Source organism: Antechinus flavipes, chromosome 3 (assembly GCF_016432865.1).
Source record: "Antechinus flavipes isolate AdamAnt ecotype Samford, QLD, Australia chromosome 3, AdamAnt_v2, whole genome shotgun sequence".
NCBI lineage: Eukaryota > Metazoa > Chordata > Mammalia > Dasyuromorphia > Dasyuridae > Antechinus > Antechinus flavipes.
This window is the reverse complement of record NC_067400.1, coordinates 431,422,316-431,448,318: the sequence shown is the minus strand read 5'-3', so window position 1 is coordinate 431,448,318 and position 26,003 is coordinate 431,422,316. Positions and strand designations below refer to the sequence as shown.

Below are 26,003 nucleotides of genomic sequence, written 5' to 3'. Positions count from 1 at the left end.
TGTACATAAATATATCCATCTAAAAGCAAACATCACTGGTAAAGTATTTCACCCCAATTTCTATTCAGGAAGCAAACAAATAAAGATTAGCCTGTAATTCAACTGTAATTGTATAGATATGGAGACTTTACTGCTAGCCTCAACATGTATGAACCAAAAGAAAATAGATGCTATAATGTTGATAACAATAGATAACATTTGTATAGCACTTTAAGGTCTATTGAGCACTTTCCTCACAACAAACACTTTCATGAAGTAGCTAGCATAAATATTATTATATCAATTTTACAGTTGAAGTAATTTAGAATATAAGTGACTGGTCCATGGTCACAAAGATATAAAAGTCAGACTTAAGTCAGGGTTTCCTCATTTCAAAGTTAGAGCTTTTTCCATTATACAGTTTTTATAAATTTAGAATATAAAACCTTGGTAGTTAATGTATGGAATTGGTCTATGTGTTTGTCTGTCTATCCATCTGGCTATCTTTGCATTAAAATATTCAAAGGTTCACTACAAAAATAAGCAAATTCTATTATTATGCTTGTATAACCACGAGATGTTTAAGAAATTTTCCCTTTTCCCTTATTGTCTTATGTAATTAAGTATTTTAGCATCAGTTCAAATCTCAATGATCTAGACTAATAGCAGAGCTAAAACATGCATAATTATTTGTTGATATATATGTGTACATTCATTTGCTTTTGAATTATGTTTTGGTAATTTGAATTGAATATAAGTTTGTCAGTTGTACAAAAAGTTCACTTTCAACAAATAAAGGAGACCACATTATAGAGATCCTTCTGAGGAGAAACTGGGAATATGGATAGTTTTCCTAAATTAATGACTGCTAACCAGCTTTTTGTAACACACTTAGTGATATGACTATATCAGTGTAATGCAAAGGATTAGAATAAGTAGAATATGTTCTTAAGCTTTTCCTGGATTGGGGTTGATTAGTATTTGAATTTTCAATATCTTATTGATGGGATGCATGTAGACTACATGTAAAGAAAGTGTAAATAGAAAGGACAGAGATGGTAATAATTTAATAATTAGTAAGTGTGCTAATTATTGATCATGGAAAATATCCTTAAGACAGATATATAAACATAATTCTTTAGTAAGCTCTACTTATTAATAAATAGAGAAGATTGGCCACACATGGGCTAAAATTTGAAAAAATAGCCATAAAAATGAAAAGTTCACTTCTGTAATCATATGCAAGCCAGTCAATCAATAAACATTTTATGATTTGATCCTTACAAGAATCCTGGGAGTTAAGTGCTATTCTCCCCCCTCCCCCCCAATTTGCAAATAGGTAAATTGAGGTTTATAAAGGTTAAATGAATTGCTCAAGATCGAAAAGTTAGTAAGTCTCTAACTTAAATTCTGGATTTTCTGACTCCATGTTTTGTACTCTATACACTGTACTACTTATCTGCACATATATAAGTAAGTATTTATTATGTGCCAAAAACAATGCTAAGTATTGGAGGCAAAGAAAGGTAAAAACAGTTCCTGACATGAAATAGTCCACATTCTAATGAGGAAGACAATAAACAACTTTGTACATACAAACATACATATATACATACATACACATATTTGTAAACATATATATGTATGTGTAACACACACACACATATACATATAGAGATAATCTCAGAGGAAAGGCACTAGCATTAAGGGAAAGTGAGAAAAGCTTCTTGTAGAAGGTGGGATTTTAATTGAATCTTGAAAGAAGCAGAGAAGTTAAGAAGGTAGAAAAAGAGGCAGAGCATTATAGGCAGAGTCAGTGAAAATTCATGGAGATGGGAAATCCAGTGTCTCATATAAGGAATAACATGGTGGCCAGTATTGAACATGGAAAAGAGTAAAGTATAACCCTGAAAAGGTATAAAGGAGCTGGGCCTTTAAAAGACTTTAAAAACTAGATAATTTTATTTTTTATCTTGAATGGGAAGCTATTTGAATTTATTCAGTAGGAAAAAGGAGATGGCATAGACTGACCTAAATTTTAGAGAGGCCACTTTGATAGGTGAGAGGAAGATGGATTGGAATTGGAAGATATAGGGAGACCAGATAAAAGACTATTGCTTTTACAGGTGTGATATGATGATTTGTACAAGTGTTGTGGCAGTTGTCAGAGAAGATAAAGGGAACTATATAATAATTTTTTGATGTTAGAATCAATAGGACTTGGAAATAGATTGTAAGGGTGAGAGAGTGAGTCCACAAAGATACTTTAGGTGACTGGGTAGATGGTGTTCCCTTTGACAAGAATAGGGAAGGCAAGAAAAGGGGGTCATTTTTGAAAAAAAGATAAATTCAGTTTTGGATATATTGAGTTTAAGATGTCTATGGGACATATTTGAAATATTCAATAGGTAGTCAAAGATAGGAGACTAGAGAGACGTTAGGGACAAATTAATAGATTTGAGGATCATCAATACAGGAAGGAGAGAGGTTGGAGCAGATTGGATAGAATGGGATTATACATGTTAGATAATGGGAGTCTACTTTGGAAAGGAGATGATCCACTTCTTTGTGTGAGACTGTCAAAGGAAGAGCTAGTAGGGAATGGTATCTGAGTGATGTGAGAATAGGAAGAGGACTGAGAAGGAGTTTTGACATATGTTTTCATTTGTTTTCTCAGTGAAAAATTTTAATTGAGAAGTTGAGGGAGGAAGAATCTTGGAAAGTTGGAAGAGAGATGAAAATTTTAGAAAAGCTATTGTGGTGAATGTAACAAGGAATTTGTTACAAGGTATGAAAAGATTGCTTTGCTGCAGTGAGGGCTTAGTTGAAATTATGTAATACACATTTGTAGTAGATGCAGCTAGCACAGTTTGTGATTTTCTCTAGTTTTGTTCAACAGCCCAAGAATAGAAGCAAAGGTGGGATGATGGGAGTAATATAAGGCTGGAGCTTAGTGGAGCAAGATGGATGAAAGGGCAAAAAATGGTGTGTGAAATTCAAGAGAAGAAGATAGAGATGAATTGTTTCACCAAGAAGTTAAAATGGGGAAGAGATATACTTTTATCTCTTGTTTAGTCATGTCTGACTCTTTGTGATCCCCTTTGGGATTTTCTTGGCAGAGATACTGGAGTGGTTTGCCATTTTCTTCTCCAGTTCATTTTACAGATAAGGAAATGGAGGCAAAGAGAGTGAAGTGACTTGCTCAGGGTCACATAGCTCTTAAGTATCTGAGGCTGTATTTGAACTCAGGAAGATGAGTTTTCCTAATTTCAGGTCTGGCATTATCCATCTAGTCACCCCAGATGAGAATATAGTCAGTGCATGGATGATAATGTGGGAAAGAACAGGATGGTAGAATAGGTCAGGGTGAAGATAAAGAACAAGGTTAGGGATTTTAAGACAGTGAAAGATGGATTTATAAAATATTATGATCAGATAAAAGAATTTCATAGTTAATGCACATAGAAGGGAAACATATATGAGTAATAGCAAAACTTAAAGATACAACCATCTCATTAGGTCATGGGAAAGGAGCAAATTGGAACTCAGAAATTAGAATATTTAGGTACCAATTTGTATGTTAATATGATATGATATGAGGGCAGGAGTTGGGAAGGAGTGAAGACTATTAACCTGATATTGATCCTTCTTCAGGAAGGAAAGGGAGTATCCTGAGTTTTAGTAAATAGGAGCTACTAAGAAACATGGTTAAGTAATTTAATATGAACTTAATGAATCTGGAAAGAGGAAGTTATTGAGTGATGATAATGGAGGAAGAGTCTGACTATAGTAATGAGGACCAGTGTGTGTGGGGAAGGGAAGTAAGAAATGACTGAAAAATGTTGTTTTGGAAGCTGACCCATCAATATGGAGTTGGGCCTTAGTGAGTTCAAGAGGACTGAAGGAGTAAGAAAGGGAAAGTTTTAAGATGAAAACAAATTCTTAACCGCAGAGTAGACATCTTACAAAATAGAAGGGAAAGAGGTAAGTAGATCTGGAGTGGAACATTGAGAGAATTAGGTTGAAGGGGATAAGAGTAAGGATGTAGGAAGAGAAGAGAAGAGAATGGGATTTGTATTTTGACAGCTAGCAGTTTTGAAACACTGGGATGGGGAGAATAAAAGAATGTAAAAGAATGCTCTCCTTTAAAAATGAGTTCCACAGCAAAATAACTGTTTGGACATGTATACTTATTTTGTATTTAATTTATACTTTAACATATTTAACATGTATTGGTCAACTTGCCATTTGGGGGAGTGGGGTGGGGGAAGGAGGGGAAAAATTGGAACAAAAGGTTTGGCAATTGTCAATGCTATACAATTACCCATGCACATAACTTATAAATAAAAAGCTTTAATAAATTAAAAAAAAGAGAGAGAAAAAAATGAATTCTAGCAGATTATTAATGACAAGTAAACTGACATCTTCGACTCTCAATTTCCATTTTTGTTAAATGGTGACAAGCATATCTGTTACACATAGTTTACAGGGTTGTTGTGAGTTTCAAAGGAGATTATGCATATAGAATACATTACCAAATTTAAGATACTCTACAAATGATAGTTATTTTTGGTGGTTGTATTGCTATTATGTGTCAGTGCTGTTGAAACAAGTTGTCATGGGTAATATAGTTACCGGGGGTGCAATAATTAGAAAAATGGAAAATTTGTTCATGTGTTTGTCTGACTAGCTATTCACCATTAAGGAAATATTAATGCCTAGTTCAGATCTACTTAATGTCAATATTCATTTTCTCCAGCATTTCTTAAGAGTTTCTACTAAGTGGTATGAAGTTCTTCAAGCTGAAAATGAAATAACAAATTTTAAAGAATTCAAACAGCTTTATTCAAATTTCTAAATGCTAGCTTTATTAAAAAATGCTACTTCCATTATATTCATTGTTAAAATAGCAATTATACTTATAAAATAATGTGATTAAAAATTAAAATATTTTTCATTTTATGAGCTGAATTCAAATTATAAAACTTGCTTGAAATAGACTAAAATTGAGGGCAATGTGGACAAGAAAAACATTAATTTTCAATTGGAATTTAACAAAATATCATTTCATGCTGATTATCATTAAATAGAAATTTTCCTATGAGCTAATTCAGAATTCTATGGTGCTTAAAAGGACCATTGTCTTAACTGAGTTGAAATTGAATGTAGATGTTCTCATTTTCTACTGAATGATTTGAACAGTATTTTGAGTTGCAAGTAAGTCTTTAAGGAATTTGTACATTTACATACAGAGAAAGCATTTGCAAAATTTATGGTTAAATAAAAATCTGTAACTGAGAGGGGATACAAAGAAACTAAAATGAATTGCAAAGGAAATTAAACTAGAATTGCCTTTCTCAAAATTCTTTGGGCTGCAAAAAAGATCTAATCATCATCATCATCATCTCTATCAATCTATCTATCTATCTATCTATTTATCTCTCTACTGATGTGGAAGCTAAGTGGCACAGTGGATAGAATATCAGACCTGGATGTGAATTCAAATTTAGCCTTAGAACTTATTAACTCTATGACCTTGAATAAGTCACTTAATCTTTTTTGCCTCAATTTCCTTATCTGTAAATTGAACTGGAAAAGGAAATGGCAAACCACTCCAGTATCTTTGATAAGAAAAAGTTCAAATGGAGTCATGAAGAGTCAAAGAGATCTGAAAATAATTTAACAACAAGAAATTATCTATTTTCTACCCATTTCCATGCCTTTTTACATGGTATCCCCTGTATCTGGGATGTTCTTCACCCTTAACTTTACTTCTTATACCTCCTAGTTTTGCTAAAGTTCAGTTCAGTTCAGTTCAATCTCCTAACATGAAATCTTTCTTGATTTCTCTATTTGTTGATATCTCATCTCTCAAAAGTATCTTGAATTTACTGCATGCACACACACATACATATGCAAGTATATATTCATGTATGCATATCTATGTGTGTATGAGTGTATATGTATATATAAACACACACATATTATTATTTCACTAATAGAATGTAAGGTCCTTCCTGGCAGAAATTCTTTCTTCTTTCTTTTTTATATTCCTAGCCACTTGTATAGTAATTGGGACATAGTAGGTGTTTAATAAAATCTTGTTGATTAGTAATTTTATGAACACTCATTTTATTTTTTTCTATTTTATACAATACTTTTCTCTAACTGCATTATGTTAGAAAATATTGGGGATCAATAATATAATATAGGTTAAATATTTAATTGATGCCACAGTATCTTTCTTTTATAAAGTGAAGCGTGACTGAAAATATTTAGATGGTGGTAGTAGAAGTAGAAGTAGAAAAATAGTGGTAAGAGTAATGATAGGAGAAGGAGAAGGAGAAGGAAGAAGAGAATAAAAAGGAGAAGGAGGAGGAGGAGAAATGGAGGAAGGGGAAAAGTCAACCCTTGGATTTTGTCCCTGATTAAATATTTAGCTTATGGTGTGTTATTGATCCCCAACATTTTTCTGGAACAAATGTGTAATTAGAGACCTGTAGCATATAAAATAGAAGAAAGGAAAATGAGTGTCTATGAAATTACCAATCGACAAGAATTTATTAAATACCTACTATGTCCCAGGCACTATACTAGGTGCTGGGAATATAAAAAAGAAAGAAAAAAGAATTTTTTCCAAGAAAGACCTTACATTCCATCAGGGGAATAATAATTTATACATACACAGTCACACACACAGTCACATACACATAGATACACATATATGCATATATAAATATGTATGTGTGTATGTGTATATATATATAATAAATATATAAATATAAATAATTCAATAAGAAGGAAGACTAGGAATAAGAGAGGAAGAGGAAAAGGAAGAGGAGGGGGAAGAGGAGTAATAGCAATAACAGAAGTTGTATTTTGATGGATCTGTGATCTCATTGATATAGGCTCCCCCTCTTCCTTTAATATATGTAAAATGGTATAGTAATGTCTTTTGATTCTTGCATAAATTGGATTTAAGTGGGCCAGAATTACATGAAATCATTGGTCTCACTCTCTCTTGCAGAGCCAACATTGTCTAGTGGCAGGACAGAGTCAAAGTGACTATTGATGACTTGAGATGCAGTGGATGATCTTAGTGTGTCTTCCATGACTAACCAAGTTCTAAGCACTTCACAACACCTGCTTCACCTGCCTTCGTGGCTGTTGGAACAAATTGTTCTCATCCACCCATTTCACCAGAGGAAGTCTTTATATGCTTTGGGTAGACATCCTCCTAACTCACCATAGGTTTTCAGACCCCTGGGTTACCCTCAACCTGTTTTAGCTTGTCTGCCAAAATGGTTTACCAGGATGTGGCTGCTGTGCATGCTACAATTTCTTGAAACTACAGGTGAGAGGTGGACCAAATAGACATTAAAGATGGATAGTAGCCCTCACCCCAGAGGTATTAGTCTTCCCTGAACACAGCCTACCTAATGTATGTAGATCATAGACAATTGGTCATTTTATATGCTTTTTATTTAAGTCTTTCTATGTAGGTAGCTCTATAGAGGAATGAATGCTATAGGTCTTCCTCTGGCTGCTTAACAATAATGCAGAAGTCAATGCAACATTCAGGTTATTTCTCTGTTATCTTTTGTAATTAGTACATGACTAATTTGCTTCCTTTTCTGTTCTTCCTTGTTCTGGTGATGTATTTCACATTACTTCTCATATATAAGTTTCCATTAGTAATCTATTGTAATTTACTTATACCATTGTACATCTTTCCACTGAAACTTTGGTTCTTTTTCAGTTTTGTTGTCATGCAGTCATTTTTCAGTTGTGTCTCACTCTTCAAAACACATTTGGAGTTTTCATGGGAAAGATACTGGAGTGGTTTGCCATTTCCTTCACCAGCTCATTTTACAGATAAAGAAACTGAGGCACAGTTAAATGACTTGCCCAGGGTCACAGAGCTAGTAAGTGTTTGAGACTAAATTTGAACTTAGAAAGATGCGTTTTCATGATTCCAGACCATGATTCCATTGTGCTATCTAGCTGCTTATTCTTTAGTAGTAAGATTTGCTCATAATAAATCCATCTAAAATCCACTTCGATGCCTTATTATGTAGAGGTGACTTTGACTTCTCAAAGATGAGGCTGTGCAATTTGAGTTAAAGTTCACAAGAATTTGGTTATAAATAGTGAAATATGTTTTGACTATTGCAACTCATAAAACAAAGTAATAGAGAATTTGTTATCTGCCTAATGGAAAGAGGATACTTAATAAGATTATAGTTTTTAAAAAAGAATTTAGCATTAAACTGTTTCATGGTAAATGGAAAAATAGGTGACTTGATGGTACAATGGATAGAGAACTGGACTTGAAGCAGGAAGACCCAAGTTCAAATCTGGTCTCAGGCACTAACTTTGTGACCCTAGACAAGTCACTTAATCCCTTTTGCCTCAATTTCCTAATTTTTTTTTTCTGAGGCAATTGAGGTTAAGTGACTTTCCCAGGGTCACACAGCTAGGAAGTGTTAAGTGTCTGAGGCCAGATTTAATTCAGTCCTCCTGACTTCAGAGCTGGTGCTCTATCCATTGCACCAACTAGCCACCATTAAATTTCTTAATTTGTAAAATGAGCTGGAGAAGGAAATGGCAAAACACTTTAGTATCTTTGCTAAGACAACCCCAAATGGGATCATGAAAAGGCAGATATGGCTGAATTGAATCCACAACAATGATAACCTAATATAAAAACAGCATTCAGAATTGAAAAAGTACTATCTACTTTAAAGAATCATGATGAGATTCATGTTATAGACCTTATATATCAAGATATAAATGTGAAAAATATTAAACTAATTTGGAGTGTCCACTGAAAATCTAAAATAAATAAATACAATTTAAGTGCAGCATGAAGGATTTAAATTATAATAAAGACTGGTGACTATGAATGTTGAAAGTAGACATGGGTTGTAGAGTAAAACTCAAGAGAAACATTTCAAAATAGTATGTATCATCATGTTGTGTAAAATAATGTCTCTAATTCTTAGTTTTCCCATGTGCAACATAGGAATAATAATAATAGTTGACTTGTCTGAATTCAAGAGCTTAGATTAGATGATCTCTTGAAGTTTCTTCTAGTTCTAGCCTTACTTATCATAATTCCAAACATAAAATAATATCAGCATTATAATTAGTCAATCCTGAGGATGACTCTTTAAGAAGGAATTTTAAAAACTGGAGATGGTTCAGAATAGTGCTATTAAAATGAATTTACATCCATTCAGCTTGGAAAGAATATCAGCAATCACTCAGTCCATACCTGAAAAAAGAATGCCCTCTACAACTTTCCAGACAAGTGGTCAGCTAACCTTTGCTTTAGTTATTTTAAGTTCTCTCAAGGTCTTCTTTAAGTCTCCATATAACTTTCTTTAGTTCATATGGTTCTCAATGCTTATAAGACTTAGAGGTGACCCAATTACTGCTTTATATATATTAGTAACTATTATTGATAGAAATGAGGAGATATTATGTATCTGGGTGATGGCCAGATAGATTTTTTGACTTTATTAAGTTTCTAGCAAGATGAAATAGGCATAAAATATGAAAAAAGAATATAAGATTCTATAGATAGAAAAAAAAACAGGCAGAATACAGAAACTTTTCTGAAATTTTTAGAAACAGACAAGTTAAATACTTGGAATAGGTTAAGTCAAATCCTGCTGAGAATTACAAAAGTAGATGAGCTAATCTTTCCAAATCCCTTCTGTCTTGATGATTCTGTGATTTAGTAATTTTATTCTAGACCCAAATATCAAAGAGCTATTCTTTCATGTGATCAAGCTTCCCTGATTAGCCCGTTTGAGCACATAATATCTTTCCACTGGAAGCATTCATTTATTTTTACTTGTTTAGGACCATAGAGGATTGTAATTACATTAATAGTCTTTAGGACTAGTTTAAAGCTCTGTCAAGTTTAGTGGGAGTCTAGGGGCTAGAAAGCCACCAAAATTGATATAGCTTAATGAAATTATGACTTTTGTAAGGCCCAAGAAACATAGTTTTTTGGATAATTAATGCTTATTGTGTTAAGTAGGCTAGGAAATAATCAATTGATGATGAATAGTCTCTCTAGATAACAAAAAAATCCACCTTAGAGCTTCCTGAATGCTTACACCTTTTTATATGCCTGTGACAAGTAAAAGTCAACCTGATTGGTGAACAATTAATGAGATGAACTTTCAATTGAGGGGTTGGCTAAAAGTCTTCATTTCCTCCTTCTGAAAATCTGATTTGATCATGAAACTTAATTGCCTTCAGCAATCTGGACAGAGGAATCTATCTTTATCCAGACCACAGTAGTTGGCTTTCTCCTTCATAAACTGGGTCCCCCTGCACTCAACTAGAGGGCTACAATGACATGGTCCTAATGTTTTGGGGCTGGACTACCCTAACTTAGAGTCTGTTTATATTATAAACAGAAGTGAGATCCTGCAGTTGGGTAGGATCTGCCCAAGATTGAGGAGAAGAGTCCCAGAGAATTAGGCCAATCTCATCTATCAGCCTGTCCTTCAAAGATTGGCTGAATGACTTAGAAGGATTGGTTTCTAAATGAGGAAATGAAGAGGAAAAAAAATCTCTATTCTAATTTAATAATTGGTTATTAAAATAACAGAGAAACAATCATTCATTTTTCTTTCTGCTTATGACACCAATAATCCTAGGGCATCCCCTAACATTTCTATACCTATATTACAGAGCAAATCATGTAAAATTATATATGGAAGAAATATGATATGAAGTTTGCTCACAATAGGTATCATTACTGTCTCTGTGGTTGTGATGAGGTCTTAGGTAGCTAGGTGGATATTAGCAGAGAAAACCTGAAACATGATAGGATTATATACTCTCTCAGGCAAGCAGGAAGGACACTAATGGTATCATCTCAGATTTAAGGGAGCTTTTTATTCTTAAGGAGAGCTTTTGTCCAAGTGGACTTTCCATTACAGTTCCACCTCAGGTGAGGATCTCTAGAAACCCCACTTTTACTTATGCAATCAGAAAGCCAAATTATGATGTCAATCTCTTCTTCCCCCCAAGTTATTTTCTCCTATAAAGAATCCACTCATGGTGTAGATCTGCTCATAGTGTAGATATTTGCTCAATCCCTTTTAGAGTTAGCTCATCATGGTGTCCTACCTCATGGTGTCTTTTTTTTTTACCTCTCCTTCCCCTTCATGTTGCATCATAGTGTCTTTCTCTTTGTTATAGTTATCTCTTCCAGTGTACTAAATCCCTTATGGCATAATCCCCTTCTCTTCTGGGTTTAATCTGCTAGATTTCTCTATGGATTTAGCCTTTTAGTCAATGGCATATTCCCACTTCCTGATATATTCTTTTTAATGGCATCTTCCTTCTGTTTAATTGTGAGTTCCATTAGGGAACTTGTCTTTCCCCTTATTAATTGTTAAAGCCTCTCCTTTGGCTAACTCCTATGTGTTAATTCACATAATAAATAGCATTCCTTTGTATGTGTGATAGATATTTTGTCATGGTTGTTCCATGTTGCAAACTGGATCTCTGTCATGCTATTTTTATATAATTTTTTCCCAATCAATTGCTGTCCTGAACTATTTCTATTTACCACTGCTGGTCCCTATATTATCTCATCAGATGGTCTTAAGTGAAATTATGATAAAGATAAAATTCATCTTTGGTACCCCTCCTATTAAAAAATAAAACAAAGCAAAATAGGTGACATAGTAGATAGAGTATTGATTGTAGATTTTGGGAGATCTATGTTCTAATCCTACTTCAGACAGTAAATATGTGACTTTAGGCAAGCCACTTACACTGTCAGTTTTTTTTTTTTTAATCTGTAAAATGGCATAATAATAGTCCCTAAATCACAGTTTTGTTGTAAGAATCAAATGAGATTATATAGATAAAATATTTTAAGCAAAATACTATATAAGAGTTTATTATTTTTGTTCAATGTCTCAGTCTTTTTCATCTTTGCAATATCTCTAGAACATGTGCTCTTTTCTCATGTGCTCATGCTCTCTCTTTCTCTCTCTCTCTCTCTCTCTCTCTCTCTCTCTTTTTTTTTTTTTTTTTGCCATCACTGGATTATTGAATAGTCTTGGATTATTGAAATATTTTCCTGGTGAGTTTATCTGACTCAAATTTCTTCTCTATCAATTCATCCTCCATTCAGACATTCAAGTAATTTTCCTAAAAGGCAGGTATGAACATGTCTTCTTTCCCTCTCCCTCAATAAATTCCCTATTGCCGCCAAGAACAAATACAAAATGCTCAGTTTTACTTTCAAAGCTCTTCAAAACCTAACCCTTTCCTATATTTCCAGTTTTCTTATACGTTACTCTCTGACATATACTCTTTGACCCATAACACTGGACTCCTGAATCTTCTATGAACAAGATACTTTATCTCTTGGCTCCAGGTATTTTTTCTTCCTATTCCCTATCCAAGGAATATTTTCTCTCTTCATCTCCACCTACTAACTTCCCTGACTTCAAAACCTAGCTAAAATTCCATTTACTAGAAGCCTTTCCCAACCTTTCTCAATGCTAATGATTTCCCATTATTAATTTTATTTTCTATTTATTCCATATATGGCTTGCTTTTTGTATATTTGTTTGCATGTTGTCTCCCCCATTATATTATAAGCTCCTTGAAGTCAAGGACTTCTTTTTGTATCATATTCCTAAGAACAATGCCCTGCACATAGTAGGTACTTGAGAGATGCTTATTGTTTTATTAATGACCTATACTGAACTTTTGGGGGTCACATATAGTTGTGATTCATTAAGGTCTATCTAAGGGAGGTAAGTGGTACACTGGGCCTGGAGTCAGGAAAATTCATATTTCAGAGTTGAAATATGGCCTTAAACTATGAGATCTAGCTGCATGATCTTGGGCAAGTCACTTAGCCCTCTTTGCCTTAATTTCCTCATTAGTAAAATGAACTGAAAAAGGAAATGGCAAACCTCCAGTATTTTTTTCAAGAAAATCCTAAATTGGATAATGAAAAGTCAGATAGGACTGAAAAAACAATTGAACAATTTCTATCTATCCTCCCAAATCCCCCTGCTTTTAAAATTGGTAATCTCATCAATTTTTTCTGTCCTCATTCTTCAGGATTCTAATTTTAAATATGATTTAATGAAATGTTAAAATATTAATAAGCTAAAATATGTTATTTCTCATAAGAAATATGTTTGCATTTTAAAATGAGGTTATTGGACATGGATACTTCAATAGGGAGAGAAATTTTGGAACATCTTTCAGGTCACAGAATATTTAAGTTTCCCTAATGACAACAATATAAATAGATTGTATATCTTTGTTTACCAGAAAGCTTTCATCTTGAGTGACCAAGAGTGAATTAAAAAAAAAAAAACTTTGCTAAGGAAACTTTAGGTGGCTAGATATGTGTTAGAAAACTGGTTTGAGACAGTGGAAGTCTGAATTATAAGTATTGTTAAAAGTTCAAAGATCTATTGTGACAGAGAATCAGATGGACTAGGGATGTACTAGAAGTTCTGTTTTAGTGAATAAATTAGAATGGTGTACATTTTGTCTTATAGCATACAATGTATTCACTAACTTCTCATTTAGCCTTTGTTTCCTAATGAAAATGAATCCACTCCTTCTGAGACAACCCATCCCATTTTTCTTGACATTTCAGTCATGCCTAACTCTTTGTGAACCCAGTTGAGGTTTTCTTGGCAAAGAGAATGGAGTGGTTTGCTATTTCCTTCTCCACTCATTTTACAGATGAGGAAATTGAGGCAAATAGGGTTAAACGACTTGCCCAGGGTCACAGAACTAATAAGTGTCTGAGGACAGATTTGATTTTGATTTTTGATTTCTTGATTCTAGGCTCCATGCTCTATCTAGTATGTCAGCTAGCTGCCCTTTTAGTTTTCCATTCTTAGCACTAATTATTATGAAAGCTATACTTTCATTAAGTCTGCTTTTCCCAATTTTCAACTTCTGTTTATGGCTTCCAATTTTACCATCTAGAGCCAAAATGAAAGAGTTTCTTGTTTAATCCATGTGACAGCCCTTCAAATCTCTGACTTATCAAGCCCCTACCAACCACTACAGTCTTATTGATCAATCTTCATCCCATGACTTTAATGCCCTTCATTGTATTAATCACTTGCTAATATGGTACCAAGAACTAAATATGATAGTTCTGATGTAGTCTGACCTGATTAGAACAGATCTTTTCTTCTTGGACACCATACTTCTCTCAGGATGTTCTAAGATCATAGCTATTTTGACTGATGTTTTATACTTTAGACTCCTCACAATGAACTTGCATTAACCTTTCAGATTATTTTCAGATGGCCTACTGCCTAGCCACATCTTTCCCATCTGATAGTGAAGACTTTATATCTGTTTCCATTAAATTTCATCATTTTAGATGGGGCCTAATCTTTTAGCCTGCTAAGATCTCTTTGAATTCTGACTACCATTCATTGTTAGTTATCTTTCCAGTGCTATGTCTCCTGCAAATTTAAGTATGCCATTTATACATTTGGGATGAACTCAGCACTTAGCCATTAATGACTATTCACATCATGAATCAGTTCAGATTCTAGCCATTTTCTTTATGGCATGGTCATTCTTTCCAACGTGGAGTAACTTCTACTTTAGCCTGGTTGTTTAAAGTGGTAACTACCTCTTTTCAGCTTCTATTTGAATATAAGCTTCAGTCTTGCTTCTTTTCACTTTGCTACCCATTCTCCTATTGAGCCTTTTCTTTCAATAATCATCACCAGGTACCTTTTCTCCTCCCTTCCTCCTTTCTATATTCTCCCCCTTTCTTCAATGTTTCTGGAACTTAGAACTGTGCTGCATTGTTTTTGGATATGGTGTATGTCAATCTAATTCAGCTCTATCAATATCCAGGTAACTTTCTAGACAAAAGTTCCCTTTCCAGTATTTATTAAATAGTTTTTTATTCACTCAGGGCCCCTAGGTGGCACAGTGGATAGAAAGATGGGCCTTGAGTCAGGAAGTCTCATCTTCATGAGTTTAAATTTGGTCTCACACATTTTACTGCGTGAGCCTGAGCAAGTCTATTTGCCTCAATTTCTTCTATAAAACGATCTGAAAAAAAAAAAAAGGCAAACCACTCAACGGTCTTTGTCAAGAAAACCCCAAATAAGATCACAGAGTGTCAGACATGAATGAAAACCAGTAGCTTTTTGTTCATTTGGATCACTCAATTTGCTACCTAACCTACATCTCAGTATCTCATTTAGAAAAATGACAATTAGTTTTTTTTCAAATGTTTTTCTAAAATCTAGGTAAACATTAGTCTTTCAACTGCACAGATTTAGAGCTCTAGTAAATCTGTCAACAAGAATATGAGCTTTTTCTGGCAATACCTGCTTTAGATAAAGTTATCTTGGCTTCTTTATGACCATTGTTTGTATAAATCCATAAAGAAATGCTTAGGACACCATAATATCATTTGAATGAAAGTTAACAGTCATTTATTTTTTTAAATAGATAAACATCCCTAGTGTAATCTCATTTACATTGTTCAATTGTTTGCCAAGCTAAAAAAAACCTCCCAGTTTAAATTATTATAAATCTGAGTTAGAAAGGCTTTATATAATTTTTTAAATAAAGACTTCTTTTTGTGTGTAATGTCTATAATGCAAAGCTTTTAACTGATACAATTACATTGTTTTATAGTTAGAACCTAGAGTAAGGCTTGGGTATTATGCACTCAACCAGTTTCAGATGCAAACCAAGTGAAAGGGTTATAACTTTTCAGGTTGTTACTTCTCTTACTTCACTTTCTCTCCTCTCCCCTAATCTTAATTAGTGAGAGTTCATTAGCTCAGCAGAGTGATTTTTGGCAACATAAATGGTATGGCCTGAGGAGGTCTAAGGGCTCTGTGAATTTCTTGTAATTCAACCTCTACTGTTGTAGTTCCAGATTGGTGATCTCATAGGTATAGGGCACTCTCTGCATTTAGGTAGGTCAAATTTATACAATTTAGAGAGTTACCTCTAGCACTAAGATTAAATGACTTGCTTACAATCACAAAGCTATGACATGTCAGAAGCAGGATCTAAATCCAAGTTGGTCTGGCTTGGATTCCAGCTTGGAGTTCTCTAAATTCAGTATATCCAGAAAGTTCATCAGCCCACTTCATGATTTCATGTAAATGATATTTTTTACAGAGTCACCATTTGGATTTACTATTAAGTCTACTAAATTGATGAGACTTGGTGAAGACAGCTTTTTCCTCTTTAGGGACTCATTTCTTTTCACTTGGACCATTATAACTAGAGAACCATGAATGAGAAAAGGTCAGGACTTTTTTTTTTTCCAGTCTAGTAACTTTTATCTCTAAGGAGGCCTTCTGTCTTTGTCTCCATCAGCACCTTCTAGAACAGTGATAATTAGCCCAAACAGTATTGTGATGATAGATAAATTAGCTTTAAAATTCCCAATTTTCAGGACATTAACTCATTTTAGAAATGGGAATATTACCAGGTCTCAGGACATTAGCTTCCTATATTGACAGAGGCAGCAACAAAGAGCAGCATTCTTTCAGAGCTGCCTGGGGCTCACCTATTCTCTGTCAATATTTCTATGCACAGCAGGGCTCTTGGCTGAGTTGGAGAAGAAAGGGTGGGGGCTACACAGGGTGTTTCCCATCATCCTCCATATTGTTCAAAAGAAAGGATGTCACACAAGGAGAAATTTCAGAGGGGTTTAGTTCTGGTCTTCTTTCTTCCCCCTCTTTCTTCCCTCAAGTTCCCTTGCCTCAACCAAGCCCTTCATGACAGAAAGGAACAAAGATGACTGCTTCATTTTTTGCTTTCAAATATGTTGATGCGGAATTGGAAGTTGAATTGCTTAGACAGAAAAGAAAGAAAATTTTCTTACTATAGATTTAAAAAGCCATCAGTCTTCTAAACAAATCAAAATTATGCTTTTTTTTTTGCCCTAGTTGATAAAAAATAGTTTCATTTTACATTTTACAAGTGAAATAGAAATTTCAGTTAAGTAAAATTAGTTAAAAAAAGTTCTACCTCCCCCCTTTAAAAACGTAGGCTATTATTCTAATAGTACTATTTCTAAATAGAAAGCAAGATTTTAAAAGTGCTTCTTACCTCATCAGAGCCAGATCCAAAAATCAGCAAGTCAAAAGGTATTGCTGCAACCATATCAATCAGGAACCAGCCTTTAAAGTAGTGAATTGCAATTTTGGCTGGATCACTTACCACTTCTTCATTCTGGTTTACATAAGTTGTTCGAAAGTTTATTAGGATATCTATGATAAACATAATATCCACAATCAAGTCTACCACATTGAGGGGGCTGCAAGAATAACCACACTCTCTTCTCTTCTGCTCTTCTCTGTCATTCAGGAGAAAGGCTGCAGAGTAAGGGGTGAATATAGCAGTGTATATGACCAGCAATAGGATAAGCCAGTCCCAGACAGCTTTGAAAGGACTGTAGTGCAATATAGTAAACTTGTTGATCCGAGGTGTCTGTAGTTTATATTCTGGCAAGACATCAGCTCCTAAGGATAGAACCTGTGGACAGAAAAGAAAGAAACATAATCTGCAAATTGTTATTGTTTAGGCTGGGTGTAAAAATCATGTGTTAAATGATTAATAATAAGATTTTTTGTTGTTGTTGTTGATATTTCAGTGGGCAGACCACCTGTTCAGCTCTAGTCTTAGAGTTGTTCTGGGTGCTGAAAAGAAAAGAAGCCTTGTCTATAGGTATACAATCAATCTATGACAGAGAGGATTTTAACTTTTAGGTCTTCTTGACTCCAAGATCTACCCTCTATCCACTAAGTCAAACTATTTGTCAATAAGATCATATATTTAGAATTGGAAGAATTCTTATCACTTAAGAAAATGAGGAAAAACATATTAATAATGCAGTTTAAACTTAAAAGTTTGTTGTGAGTACAATTAAGAGAGCCTACTGTTAAACATTTACCAATATGGTACTGTTCTTAGAGGTCATTTAATTGAATCCTCCCACTTTACAGATGAGGAACATGAAGAACAGGAAGGTTCAGATTCTAATCCCTCTCTCCCCAAGTCATACAGGTAGTAAATGGAAAAAGGCAGCAGATGCTCATATTTCTTAAATATACACACTTTCTAATGAATCAAATTCAGCTTTGAATATCACTTTGAAATACATATGGAAAACCCACACATTTTCAAGACTAACTTAATAAAAACCCAAAAGATTTGCTCTAAATGTAATATTTCATGAGAGAATAAAAGGCAACTTTTTTCAAATGCTCTTTCTATGGCAAAACATAAATAACAACTGTTATCATTCAAATGAGAAGGAACTGTTGGGGCTAATTGCAATTCTGTTAGGTAAACATATTCATTTTTTATAGACAGAAATTGAATCTGATTCATGAGTAAGAAAGGAGAGCCTATAATAGAACAAGAAACAAATTAGAAAAACATCTTGGCATCCAGGATCACAAATTTTAGTTATCTCATAATTAAAACTCAGTGAATCAAATGTATTTGACCAAAGCCTTTGGGTAACCAGATTCTTCCCATCCTCTTCTTCCTTCATACACATATATAATAACATGGAAGAGTTAAATGAAAAGGAAAATTTCATAGTGAGAACTGGTTTCATCTATTTATTTAATAGAGAAGGATGTTGAAAGTTATATACTAAACTCAATATCCATTTAATCTATGTTCTAGACTAAAGAGATACCCATCCACCAAAGTTTTACTCTGACAGCTCATCATGGTGTGCAGGTAAGTAACTTACTGAGGGCTATGCCAGTGGAATACTTGGCAGGCTCTGCTATGCTGAGCAAGTCCCGATGACAGACTGCTTTTTATGAACTAACCTAGCTAAGGTCTGATAGGCTTCTCTTTAGAAGGTTGACTAATGAGTGATGAATTTTTTGGCAATCCACGAAAGAAATACATATCTAATATGATCTACAATCTTTTGTGCTCTCCTACCACTTATGCAATGACAATAGCAGAATGATTTTTGTGGCACTGAGTTAAAAGAGTCACATGCAATTATTAGATTTTCTGAGATTCCCCATCCTCACCCCTTTCACTCCCATTCCTTCAAATAGTCAGCTGGAATGGTTTCCTTGCCATTCCCTTGTCTTGCCCTTTCTCACCAACATACTTTTGTGTTTTCTGTCCCCCATAATAGGAACAGAACCTCCTACGTGTTCAAATCCTTTTGGTCCTTCAGGGCTACCTCTCCTACCACTTCATTCATGCAAGCTTTTTTGATGTCTTCAGCTATAAGTGATCTCTCCCCTTCTTACATTTATCATGTCACTCTACTCTCATAGCTTGTATAGTAGTTATTTGTGAATGTTTTTTCTCTATTAAGATGTAAATTCCATGAAAGTAGGGGAAAATAATATTTGTTATGACAGAAAATTATTGATATGACAAATTATTAATACCAAATGTAAGATAGATTATCACTCCTTTAAACAATTCTTGTAATGTCAGAATTTCAATAATGTACTCATATCCCTACCCTTAAGATATTTATTCTTGATTAGGTTGAGCAAGTGCAAAGAATATAAATGTGTCTCCTCCAAGGAAAGGTGTTACTTCTGTTGTCCTGTTGGATGTTTCTTATGTGCAGAGGTTTTAAATAGGGAAGTTCTTCAAAGAACTTGACAAGATGCTCAAACTAAATCAGCTTATTGCATGATGATAGGTGACTTGAAGATGAAAGTGGGCACAGGAGAACACTATGAAAATTATGTTAGGAAATCATATACTAAGAATAAGAAATCAAAGTGGTCAAAAGCTTTTGGATTGCATAGAAGTTTCTTCCCCATATTGTTAATAATAAAAACATGCTGGACATGGCACAAAACAGTATTAAAAAACAGGAAAGTGTCAATGGATCAGAAATGATTGGTTACACATGAAGTAATTTCAGGATTTTGTATGTAGCAAGATTATTGACTGATTAAATCTTATGTTCTATACTAAAGACAAAAAGACTGTATGTGATTATAGTTGTTCCATTCCAACTTTTTTTTTTTTTAGAGACCAATTCAATAGTTTATTAAATGGAGAGATATACTGGGACCAATGGATCCATATTGGTCCCAGGGCTGGATGAGACTATCATCTCAAAGAGTCCAGCCCATTCCAACTTTTAAAATTCAAATTATCAACTCTGAAAAATGAGAAATGGAGAGAAGTAAAGGCATTGACTCTGACATCATTTTTTAGAGAAGCTGAACTAGTCCAAAACAGTAACCTCCACAAGGAGAAAGAGAACAGAAACTATTAGCCAGAAAATATTTAAGCTATCCTACGGCAGATTTGAAGCAGAAATATTAAACAAAAATAAGGCAGTAGGATCATAAATTTAAAGCTAGAAGGGACTTCAGAGATCATTTAGTTTACCACCTTATTTTACAGATGAATAAACAAAATGGGAAATGTTAAGTGATTTGCCAAGGTCATAGAGATATTAAAAAAAAAAAAAAAGGACCAAAATAGAATGGGGGTATTGTAGAGTGAAATCTTTGAATGAAATAAGTTCATTAACTGGATTGAAACATTGTGAATTTTCAGAGCATCAGACATATGAAAACATATTCCACAGTCAAATACAAATAATTTTTAGATTAAATAGTTTGTGGCTTTAGTTTTTCTGCTCTCCAATCTAATTCAATCCAATCCAAGCAATTTATTAAGAGACAACATGTAACACACTGTCCTACAGGCATAATTGTACCTATAATTAAGTGCATGATGACCAGAACAAATTGTAACATTTCATAAGGTTCTGGAGAGATAAAAGGAGAAATGCCAAAAAGCTGCTCTAACAATGAGGGGTCCAATCCAACATAACTATTGGTAGTACTTTCAGACAATGTCTGAGGAAATGAACTGATTTCAAACAGTGACCAGAAGTCAAATAGTACAATATTCACTGCTGTAAAGACGAATAGCATATTTTGTGGATTACTGACCAACAGAAAATGCTTCATTGGTACGTAGCGAGAGTTATTTTTTTCATGTTGTGGAATAACATATTTTAAAGCAAAAAAAAGTTGATTTGTTTAAAAAAATTATCTCAAGGAGTAAAGAGAAAAGCAAATCTTACTGTACAAATAGAGGAAATATCATAGATCCAAGGGCCATATTGTTATCTCCCTTTTTTATTTCTAAACTAGTAATTAAATCTTAAAGTTTAATATAGACCAAAATATGGCTTCCTTTACCAAATACATTTTTCTTTCTTTCCAACACATGGCTATTTGTTTAACCTGGCAGTTAAGTGTTACATAAAACCTGAATACTTAGTAATCTAAACAGCACTATTTATTCAATGAAGGTCTACTGTGAAAATTTTGTGAGAACACCAGGATTAATAACTACTCTTCTCTTTTGAAAAGTGCAATAGGGAACGATTAAGCCATCCAAAAGATTATACAGTACTTTTGGCAGTTCTTAAACACATGCTGAGGTGTTGGTAGAGAAAGCTCATTTGTTATTTATTCTTTACTTGGGGCTTGCACTTAACTAATGGGCTAGTTGTATTTTTGTATATAAGAAAGATTAGTCAGTAGCAAAGTAAATCAAATAGATTATATAGCATCAGGAACAGATTTAAACTCCTCAGGTTTTCATCATATGATTTGATTAAATACAATAGAAGATGTAAAATTGTCATTTTAAACAGGTATTCTCATTGCTAATCATCCAGTTATTTAGATTGAGTTAAAAGAAAAAAAAATCAAACAAATACCACATGGACAAATTAAGTCTATCCTATCCTAAAAATTTTTTTTTTTTAATTTCATTTGGAAGAAGTTTAATTTTAAGTACAGCATTTATTATACTTTGCTCTGTCAAATACTGTGTTGCTAAATAAAGGCAAAGTAATTATGCAATTTAACAATGTTAAGCTTTATTACAGGTATCCAGAAAGAGGCTCTTTAAGTGATTAAAGGGCTTGGTGATGAATCCCCACGCTGCTTCTCCTCTCTTCCATGTCTATGTCCCTAGCAGAATGTAAACTCCTTAAGAGTAGGAACTGTGTTTTTTTTTTCTTTTTTCTTTTTAATTTTTTGTGTCTCCAATGCAAAGTTTTGTGATACTGTTTTCTGTCCCCAATCTACTAGTACATAGTAGGCATTTAATAAAAGTCTGTTGAATTGAACTAAATTGTATATATGTTCTTTTCCCTCTTAGAATGTAAGCTCTGTAAGGGCAGAAACTGTTTTGTTTTGCTTTTATCAATCAATCAAATTCAGATTTTTCGCTTATATATATGATTTATATGATTTAGAGTAGCCAATCAACATTTCTGGGTCTTGTTTCTTAATCTATAAAATGAGATGCTCTGCAAAGTACCTTCCATTTGAGATCATGGTCCTAAAGTCCTTTTTTTGAGGGAGGTGGTGGTGGAACTAATTGGCATCATGACTGTGGAACACTGGATTTTGGACTCGGATCCATTTTTAAATCCTGACTCTAACACTACCTGTGAAACCATGACAAGTCACTTAGCATTTCTCAGCCTGAATTTCTTATTCTGTAAAATGGGAGAGTTGAAACACTGTAAATTCTCCATCATCTCTGAGTCTATGACCTTGTGATTTAGATACATTTTATCCCACTTGTACTGTAATGTACTACTCTGTTCATGTGCTATAGTCTGATACTGTATTATAAATTCAATGAGGACAAAGATAACTTAATCTTTGTATCTTTATGTTACTTGGCACTGGACATCACAAAACATCTGTTAAAGTTATTGTTGAATACCTAATTGCTTAATAAAAGAATATAGTGGATAGGGGAAAGAGCTCTAATCCTAGGGAAGACCTTGATCCAAATTTTGCCTCTGCCAGACTTAGTGACTAGTGAATTCTGAGTTGTATCCACTGAGTATTAAAGGATTGTACAGTCCTGTCTGAGGGTCCTTATCTGTATTATCCTTGATAGTTATATTTAACTATGTCTGGTCCTTGTTTACTGCAACCTGCTCCCTTTGTTTACTTCTTGGTCTGAAGTAGTGTAAGCAACAATGTCAGGAATGGTGTCTAACTCTAAGAGATCATCACATACCTTGCTGTATTCTAGGATGAGCAAAAAGGATCCCATTGGCCACCTCAAAGCCTGACACATGTAATTATTTTATACTTTATTTTTCCATAAATAAGTTATAACTAGAAATAGTTATGATAAATTATAAATAGAAAGTTTGTAGATATAAAACACCTCATTCATGCATTAAATTATCATTATCAATTATTTTATGTATTAAATTATCAATGATATGTTTATCATTATCATTGTATGCAGATGATTCTCAGATCTATCTGTCTATCTATCTATCTATCTACTATCTACTTATCTATCCATTATCTATCTCCTGGGTATCTCTGTCTCACTTTCTGGTTCTGCAGTTTTGACCTGCTGGCCAGTTTGCCCTTTGATATGTAGTCTGATGGGACTCAGGAGATGTTCATCATATTGGTGCCAGACTAAGCATAGACACCTATATTCAGATATTCTATTGGTTTCAGTCCACTAAAATTCAGAACTCCCAAGCTCAAGTGAATTATCAGGTTCAGTATATCTGATAGCAAGAATGTGTACCTTTATGCCTGGTTTTCAAATCTCTTTATTATTATTACTTTCAATACATGTGCAGATAGTTTTCAACATTCATTTTCAACATTCAACAGACTTTGTATTTCATTTTTTTCTTCCTCTCTCTCTTATCTCCCTTTATCCAAGATATCTGATATAGGTTAAATATTGCAATTCTTGTAAACATTTCTATATTTGTCACATTGTGCAAGAAAAATCAGATCAAAAGGGGGAAAAATCACAAGAAAAAACCAACCAAACAAAAAGCTGAAAGTAATATGCTTCAATCCATATTCAATCTCCATAGTTCTCTCATTCAATGTAGATAGCATTTTCCATCCCAAATTTATTGGAATTGCCTTGAATCAACACATTGTTGAGAAGAGCCAAGTCAATCACAGTTGATCATCACATAATCTTGTTGTTACTGTATATAATATTCTCTTGGTTCAAATAGCTTTTTTTATCTAACCCTAATGAATCTCAGATTTCACCACTTAATTGGCCATCTCAAGCAGAATATCTTATATTTGTTAGCCTATATTTGATAAACTCCATTGCTTCCCTATTTACCTACAGAATCAAATACAAAATTCTGTCTCACTTTTTAAGCTCTTCTTAATCTGTACTTTCTGACCTTTCCAGACTTCTCACATTTTATTCTTCTCCACATACTTTGTAATCCAGTGATGCTGGTGTCCTTTCTGTTCCTCTACAAAAAATTCCATTTCCTGGCTCCAATTCATTTTTACTGGTCATACCCTATACATGGAATGTCATCTTTCCTCATGGCCAAACTTCACTGGCTTTGATCTTAGCTATAATATAATCTTAGCCTTTTGCAAAGCATATTTCTTCTGCTTTACCTCCCCCACTCCTATTCTTACTCCCAAATGTTATTCATTCATGTTTGACTCTTTGTGACCCTCTTTGGAGTTGTCTTAGCAAAGATACTTGAGTAGTTTGCCATTTCTTTCTCCAATTCATTTTACAGATGAACAAACTGAGGCAAACAATGTTAAGTGCTTTGTCTAGGGTCACATAGCTGGGAAGGCCCTGAGACCAGATTTGAACTCAGGAAAATGGCCCTTCCTGACTCCAGGGATAGGACTCTATTTGCTGTGTTACAAATCTGCTCCATTCTTATCCCATCTTCACCTTAATGCTAGTGCCTTCTCTCTGAAATATTTCCAATTTAATCTGTATATGTGTTGTACAGATACAGTTGTTTGTGTGTTGTTTCCCTCATTTGAATATGACCTTCTTGATATTTTGTTTGTTTTGGAATCCTCAACATCCAGCACAGTTATAGCATGTAGCTGATATTTAATAAATGCTTGCTGATTGAATACAGAAGAGAAAATAGCCTATATGGGCAAAATGACTTGTTCAAAGCTGTCACTGAGATAGGGAGTAGAGGAGTGGTGCAGGTCCATTTCCTGCAAACCCAACACTCCGTTCTTTGTATCATGTTGTTCTTGGGTTTTACTGTCAGTCATAGGATGGGTGGGAGAGAAAAATTTCAAATAAAAATATTTTAGATATTAAGCTTTATTTTCAGAAATTGAGATATTCAGCACATTTACAAGTTGCTTCATAATTCTCTGAATTTCTAAAAATTGAGACTTTTGGATGAAAAAACTTCTGATTTCTAAATTTTGTACACAAGGAATAGCTAATACTTGCATACTGCCCTGGACTCATGGTGCCACCTGGTGGTTGACACAGGAAATCACTTGGCTGTACCTCCTTCCTCTTCTAGGTGAAACTGCAAGTTTATTTTCACAATTTCCATTTCATTTGTTTTTCACAGTTCATAGCTTAGTTAACCTTGAATCATCTCTTTCTTATACATATTCATGTACTGATTATTCTGGCCTTTCCCCCCTTCTTTTCACCAACTCTCCCTTTACCTTTAGAAAAATCACTCCCTCCTAGCTTAAATCCGTTTGTGAGTCCCACCCAACGAACTTAATCAGGTCATAAAAGTAGTGCTAATAACATGGCAATATTAAGCAAAAAGAAAACCCACACATTTTGATATGAAATTTAGTAAAGATCTGCATCATCAATCTTGTGAATTTCTGTTTACCTAAAATCACACAATTTCTGTGGGGGAAAGGTCTGCAGAAGTCATTTAGTTCAAAGGGGCACCCAGAAAGATACTACTGATAAATAATCTCTCACAAATAGTCAACCAAGCTTTGCCTCAAGGCATTGTCAGGGGTGTGTGGAGAAGAAGGAATTTCTATCATGATATAGCATTCCCTTTTGGTAGATCTCAGTTTTTAGGAAGTTACTCCTTAGTTGGAAGAAAAATCTGCCTTCATTAACTTTCACATAGCTTTTTGGGATGGCAGGAAGAGGGTAAACTATATATGTCTAATCTCCCATTCCAAATA

At 34.0% G+C, this 26,003-nt stretch overlaps 1 protein-coding gene across 1 annotated transcript in view; it reads right to left on the bottom strand.

The window, feature by feature from the left end:
- KCNH7 (potassium voltage-gated channel subfamily H member 7) overlaps positions 1-26,003 on the bottom strand; it is a 623,506-nt gene that overhangs the window by 114,295 nt on the left and 483,208 nt on the right. Inside the window, exon 7 of the mRNA XM_051986258.1 lies at positions 17,107-17,532. Coding sequence (XP_051842218.1) covers positions 17,107-17,532 — 426 coding nt within the window. The remainder of the gene's footprint in view (positions 1-17,106; positions 17,533-26,003) is intronic.